At 45.1% G+C, this 7,282-nt stretch overlaps 1 protein-coding gene across 2 annotated transcripts; it reads left to right on the top strand.

Moving 5' to 3' along the window:
- The first annotated feature begins 930 nt into the window (after positions 1 to 930).
- On the top strand, positions 931 to 6,432 carry fbxo4 (F-box protein 4). 2 transcript variants are annotated; one of them, XM_063187021.1, is made up of 7 exons: positions 931 to 1,523; positions 2,070 to 2,305; positions 3,253 to 3,488; positions 4,018 to 4,093; positions 4,650 to 4,825; positions 5,366 to 5,556; positions 5,908 to 6,432. In XM_063187021.1, the coding sequence occupies exons 1-7, from the start codon at positions 1,368 to 1,370 to the stop codon at positions 5,989 to 5,991; spliced, it is 1,155 nt and encodes a 384-aa protein (XP_063043091.1). In that variant the 5' UTR covers positions 931 to 1,367; the 3' UTR covers positions 5,992 to 6,432. The 2 variants fall into 2 exon arrangements, with proteins under 2 accessions (XP_063043091.1, XP_063043093.1); XM_063187023.1 differs by having other exon boundaries at positions 1,494 to 1,523; positions 2,070 to 2,130.
- The last annotated feature ends 850 nt before the right edge of the window (positions 6,433 to 7,282 follow it).

Raw genomic sequence — 7,282 nt, 5'->3', positions numbered from 1 at the left:
GTTAGGCTGAATATTCAACAGTAAAGTGTGTTGTGAAGTGAAGGAGGATGGTCGCCTTCACTGAGAGCTTTGACCAGGCCTGGCACAAAATCATCTCACGGACCACCATTCTCTTCATTCAATGAAGGCCTAATGGAGACCCCATTTTGGGCCACTCCCTCAACTCAACATACCCATCTGTGTTTTGCTGTATCATATTATGCCATAGCCTACCGTGGTATGAATAAAATGAATACAGTTTATCATAAACTTTATGCTACTAAAGAATAGGTTACAAAATGATGTGTTGGCTTCAAATCCTTCAAATACGGCAGTCTCTTCGTTCCTTACTCGGGGAAGCGAATTTACCACATATCTCCTGTAGGAGGTAGTGTTGCACCAGTCATTTGATTGACATGCCGTACATTGACCAAACAGGACAATACACATACGCCGGAGACTTGATCAGTGGATGGCATAACGTGTTAAGTAAATAGGTGATTTATTTAAATTCGTAGGTTAAGTATGTGATCAAGAAGCACACACATAGTTTTACAAAAGGCTAAGTCTCACTGTATCGCACAGGCTGCACTACAGCGTCTATTCACAGGCGCTATCCCACTACTGATCAGTACGGGGGCTTTGACCTGCTCCGTTTCCGACCTGGGCCGGTGCACCCCTCATTAGGCGACCTGGTAGTCCCGAGCTCCCTCAGGAGCACCATATCGATACCGAACTTAGTGCGGACACCCGATCGACATAGCCCGCTGCAGCTCAGAACCCCTGAACTCAAGTGATTCGCCAGCCTCAGCCTCCCAGTAGCTTGGATTACAGGCGCGCGCCACCGCACCCAGCGGTTACAAGAGTGAATGAAAAGCTTTTTCTCAGTGACTCGAGTGACGTCATGGCCGCTACGTCGGCTACTTTTGGAGTGATTTGTGCACTACTGCCCGACGCATATGAAAAATAGCCTGCTGTGTTGAAGTATCAATTCTAAATCGATTAAGTACCCTACTGTTTTTTGAACACAACACGGTTATTGCGGCATTTGTTATAGGCTGTTTAGCTCCACCGTGGCTACGCGACGAAAAAGAGAATTTGACAGGAAGAGGACATACACTATCTTTGTATTAACGTGTGCTAAATGTGATGTATTTTTTACTCGAAAGGGCTAAAATAATAAGCACGACATTGCGGTGTTTGCGTAGAAACTGCGGAGCATTATGGTGCACTATCAAATCGTCATAACCTGGGTAACTACATTGCCCACAATGCAGATTGTTTGACAAAACGTGGAAGTTTCACTGTTTACGGAAGAAGTTTCGGTTATGCTGATGTTTGACACCCAGTTTGTTGGATTTTAAGAATTGAGTGACACAACATATGAAATGGCAGCAAGGAAACACAACTTTGAAAATGTGGTAATCGGACACCTGAACAGTATTAAGGATAGATTTTTTGGAGTGAAGCGTTCAAAGGTTGCTGAAGAAGATGACAGCAGTTCGACGCATGGAGGAGAATTGGGTAGTTTTGACACATTGCCGGTAGGATTTCATTTGATCTTTTTGCTACTGTCCCCTCACTTAAATGTTTATTGTGAATACAGACAACGTATCGTATTATCCAGAGGTGTATAACGTGGAACTAGATGTAGCCTACCATTGTGGATGTGATGACACCTGTTCAACACCACCTCTCTAGGATGAAATGCGAGTGGATGTGAGATTTCAGGTGCTCGCCTCCTATGCTATGGCAGCCCATAATGTTTACTCGATGGAGCCAACGCCATACGTATGACAAAACAGTGTCATAATGCAGTCATGCATGTGTGCAACATTGTGGAAATCAAACATTTTGTTTATGACATTGACATCATGTTTAATGGCTCATCCATGACTGTCTCATGACACTGTTTTGACACTATGGCACTGGTATGTCATATGTATGACACCGTTGTAAATTAAAGTGTAACCCTTCGGTCTGTTGTCCTCTACATCTAGGCCTACTTTATACAACTCTGGTTTTATTTGACTGTTCCAAGTGTAACATTTAAAATAAATAAATAAATACATTCATTTGTTTGTTTTCAGGTGGAAATACACTTCCTCATCATGACATTCCTGTCCCCTCAAGACCTGTGCAGACTGGGAGGTACCAGTCAATACTGGCGAGCACTGATTCGAGATCCTTCTCTTTGGAAATATTTTCTGTTGCGAGACATGTACCTGTGGTCATCCGTTGACCACCTGTCCATGCCTGACATGAATAGTCTCGAGACAGCCCTGAGTGAAAGTGCAAGTTCTGAGAGTCGAGATTTTATGGCAGAGTAAGTAGCCAGGCTTGCCAACAGGTGTCAAAAGTCAAAGAAAATTCATGGTGTTCAGTAGGGCTGTAACGATACACTCAACTCACAATTCGGTTTGTATCACTATTCATGACACAGTTCGATATACCCCACGATTTCACATTTGCCAACATAACAAACTTTATGAATAAAAACTATGATAGTGGGTAGAGTGGGTTACAAGAGGCTACTAGTAATTTTAAAATGTTTCTATATAATAATGATGATGCTTGTGTAACGGAGGCTAACTAGCCGAGTTGGCGTGGGACGTTGGTAAAACCTCCCTCCCAAAGCCTCATACAGTGTCGATGCCGTTGGGCCGGGAGACTGGTCTCTTGGTCCAGCGGTATCGTATTGTGTATCCCATTGCCAGACCGTTGTAGTTGACGAGGTACGTTCGATCCCCAAGGGGGGTGAACAGGTGCAAGATGACCTCCGTCACACTTGGAAGCACTATCACTTTATATCATATGGTTGTTTTCTGGACTGAAGGATAACAAAACTTTGAAAGGGCATATCACAATACTGCCTCCTTACATCACGATACAGTAATGTGACTCTCGGTTTGATACAATATCGTTACAGCCCTAGTGTTCAGTATAACACACACCAGTACATATTACATAGCTTTTGCACAGTAATACATCAACAAGTTGGTATCACATAAAAGCCAGATACAAGGACTTAAATTTGTCACATAACCACCAATACAAGGGGTTGGTAAAACCTGGCTAGACCTCTCCAGACTGTGAACTCTTTATTTCCGCACTGACTACACAGCTAGCTCAGGACGTGCCATGGAAGTTCACAAGCCATGAACCTGTTATCTTTTTAACTGCTGTCAACCACTCAGGGTCCTCTCTCTCCAGCCACTGAACTCTTTTTTTCACTGAGGTAGAGCTCTCATTTTTATCAATGTTTGTACACAGCTACCTCAGAACGTGTCCAGCATGTCGCAGCCAGTGGCAGCAGTCCGGCAGCAGGCCGGCAACGGCACACGGGACGGTCACGTCCTTCTTGAAGTCCATGGTGGTTGCTGCGGCGGAGCCACGCTTCGCCATGTTCGGGCCGGGCTTGGAGCAGCTGGAGGCCTGCCTGGTGCTGAAGCTGCTCAACTCCCCCGACATCCTGCCCGTCACCGGGGCGTCCCAAACACAGATCCGTGGTCTGTATGTTTTACTTCTTGTTTGAAACCCATATGTTTTGTCAGATGCCTGTGTTTATTTTGTAGTGCAGAGTTGTATTAAGTAGAAGTGAAAGTACTCTTACAGATAGTGCAGGTCTACTTGCTTACTCAGATTTACCTGTGTTGGAAGGGAACCGTGTTTCTTTTTTTACTTTTTCATTTACTTTTGACAGCCCTGGTTATCATGCATGTGATTCTTGTGAAACCACAGTGCTGGAAAGCACAAGATGTTAGACTGCTTAGAGGTATGCATAGAGGTAGTTGTTTTGCCCAACTGTGGATCAATGTGATTGAATGTCTGTGTGAAGCATACCAGTCCAGACATGCTCAAAAATGTATGAAAATGCCTTTCAGATTGCAGATTGCGTTGCATGAGATGCCTTTCAATCTGTATTGTCCATGGCCCAGCCAAAGCTGTCAGCGGCCCTGTCTATGACGACAAAAAATAACGTTTTTTATGATTGTATGTAGCTCTTTAAAACCAATTCATGATTCTTTTTTTCTGCAGGCATTGGATCAGGAATTACGTTTGCGTATGGTGGCCTGCACAAGTTCAGCATATTTACACTTCACTCCACTAACAGGTGAGATCTTGTGGATTTGATGGTTATGCTTTCCTTTGTTTTCCAGACATTTGGGCATAAATAAAATAGAAATGGACTGCACTGGACTGAGATTCATTTGATACATGTAGTCATTGTGTGTGTAGGGTGCTGTTTCTCTTTGTGCATGTCTGCGGTGATTCTCATTTTTTTTATCCAGGTCATACAAGGAGTTTAGTTTTAGGCAACTGGACTTCTTTTTGGAGCTTGAAAAACTGACTGATATCTTGTCTTTGTAAGAAATAATAAATGTCCGCAGCACTGTTCAATGCTCCAAAACATTTAATGGCACAATGCTTCGGACTTAGCCTGGCAACGCCATCCTATGTACTCCACTCAACAGTCGGCTTTGCCCAGGCTACTTCGGACGATGCAACTTGATGAAGGAAACGTCATGCCATTAAATACTTGGAGGCATTGAACAGATTTTTTTGGACATGTATTATTTCCTTAAAGTTATATTGTTTTGTCCAGCACCTGTGCCACTGATGTGCGCGCATTCTCTGCTTTAGTGGAATCTTCTCTTTGTGCCCTACAGGGCGGAGAGGGAGAGAGCCCGCCTGGAGCGTGTGGATGTCCAGAACAGGCTGTTCACCCAGAGAGAGGATGAGGTGACGGGCAGGACCGAGCTCACCATCGCCCCCAACCTCCTGGAGGTCTGCCAGACCGTGGAGGGATTCATCTTCGCAACCAACGCCGAAACGGAACATGGCGGTATGTACACGAGCCAGGTCTCGACTGGCGTGAGATGGGCATGGTTGTAGCAAAGGGGAGTCGAGTTGCCCCGTCAGGACACGAATCCAGACCCTCTGGTAGTGCCAAAGTGGGGCTCTGACCCCTACTGCAAAGCCCCAGGCTTGTTGGTGTGACGGTCAGAGCACAAGCCTAGTGATGGTCACTCCATCACAATGGTCTAAAATAACATAACATATGGCCTTGACTTGATCATTGTCATTCTGGTAACAGAATCAAAAAAAGAAAAGGGGGACGCACCTTGCATACATTTTTTTCTTCTTTATTTTTTTGTGCACAGACGCGTTTCGGCGTGTGCCTTCCTCAGTGTGCAACCGCACAAAAATATAAAGAAGAAAAAAATGTATGCAAGGTGCGCCCCCCTTTTCTTTTTTTGATTTTAAGTATTAATTTGGGACAGCACCCTTAAAAGTTATCAAGAAACCTGAGTGAAGCCTGCTACCTACTTGATTCATTCTGGTAACAGCAAATTTATAATGCCGTCTCTTAACGGGTCATAAGGTGGATCCAGTGAGGCGAAGGAGAGGGACTTTGCCCAGATCAGGGCCATGCTAGTGGGATCAGGTCAGACGCCACCGCGGCCCCTACTGGTGCTGTCCTGTACCTCCAGAGAGGCGCCCGAGTGTCCCCGCTTCCCCTGCCTCAAGGTGGCGCAGTGGCTCAGTCTCAGCCAGCTGCCCAACCCCTGGATGGTGAGTGAGTGAGTGAGTGAGCTTCATGTTGTGTTGAGTGGTGACATATTCTAGATGCATTTTTGCTTGTAAAATGAATGAATGGTAGGCATCTTGTGTGGGTTCACTTTCTACAAGCACTTACAAAGTAAATCAAATGAAAAACCAAACTCATAAACTACAGAATCATTACATAGTAATAACTTGTGCATTTCGTTTCCATGCCACATTCCCCATGTATTTACAAAATGTGTGTGTGTGTGTGTGTGTGTGTGTGTGTGTGTGTGTGTGTGTGTGTGTGTGTGTGTGTGTGTGTGTGTGTGTGTGTGTGTGTGTGTGTGTTTTCACAATTGTGTCTATTTCTCCCCCCAGGTGCAGGACACGGTGGTGGAGAGCTTGTCGGGTCTTCTGGATGGCATTCAGTGGCTCCTCAGACAGACAGGAACAAGACTGTAGGCCTGCGGAGAAAACAAACAAGCTGCATTTTGCCAAACGCTGCCTAAAATGCTGACCTTTCCATGCTGATCCAAGGCACATGCTGTGTGGTGCTGTGAATTTTGGAAGCCTCTACATATTGTGTCTTCAATGAGACGGGACATCCTCTGTTCCAAATCCTGACTGTTGAATTTTGGAGTTTACAAGATGCATCTGTCATCAGTTTTTACTGCATATTATTCTGTATAATATGTATGACTGGGTGTGCGATTTGTGTACGGGACAATATTTTTGTTTCACTCTCTTAGTAGCAGACTTTTCTGCTTTAATTTAAATGAAAGTACTGTAATTACATCTTTGCGAGACACTATTGATTTGCCAATTTCAGTTCTGTTGTTTACATCTGTTGTAATTTAATTTTTAATTTTTATTCAATGGTCTCTCAGAACTCCTGAGGTAAATGTATGTGCGTGTTGTGAACACAGCGAAGAAGATCATTGGAGTACCACTCCCCTCCCTGCAGGACATTTACACCACACGCCTCACCCGGAAAGCACTGATGATCATCAAAGACACAAGCCACCCTGCACACAAACTGTTCAGCCTCCTGCCCTCTGGAAAGAGGTACAGGCGCCTCCGTTCCCGTACCACCCGGCTGGCGAGCAGCACAATGCACCAAGCGATCAAGATGCTGAACACTCAACCCACTCTCCCTCCACTGTCAGCCTCTAGCCAGCAAGGCCACTGACACCCCCCCCCCCTCCCCCCACTGTCAGCCTCTAGCCAGCAAGGCCACTGACAACCCCCCCCCACCCCCCACCACCATATCTGCGACTGAACATTCCACCTGCACTACTATACTTGTGACTGAACTTTCAACCTGCACTAACTCAAAACATGCACACACACACACACACACACACACACACACACACACACACACACACACACACACACACACACAAGCACACTGCACTTTCTGCACTAAACCCAAACATACACACACTGACACACACACACACACACACACACACACACACACACACACACACACACACACACAGACACACGAACACACACACAAGACGCACACCGCACCTTCTACCTGCACTAAACACATACACACACACACACACACACACACACACTGCTGCTGGTGTACTTGACAGACCTTTTTATATTTATTTTCTTCAAAATGCTACTATTACCATGTCAGAACGCTATAAAGGACTTTTTTTTAGAAAAGCACAAAAACACAACAATACCTCTTAATGTATGTCCTCTACAAGTCTTCTGTTGTCCAGTCTTGCAC

Source organism: Engraulis encrasicolus, chromosome 21 (genome assembly GCF_034702125.1).
Source record: "Engraulis encrasicolus isolate BLACKSEA-1 chromosome 21, IST_EnEncr_1.0, whole genome shotgun sequence".
NCBI classification, from domain to species: Eukaryota; Metazoa; Chordata; class Actinopteri; order Clupeiformes; family Engraulidae; genus Engraulis; species Engraulis encrasicolus.
The sequence above is the reverse complement of the archived record's forward strand: the minus strand, read 5'-3'. Positions and strand labels throughout refer to the sequence as shown.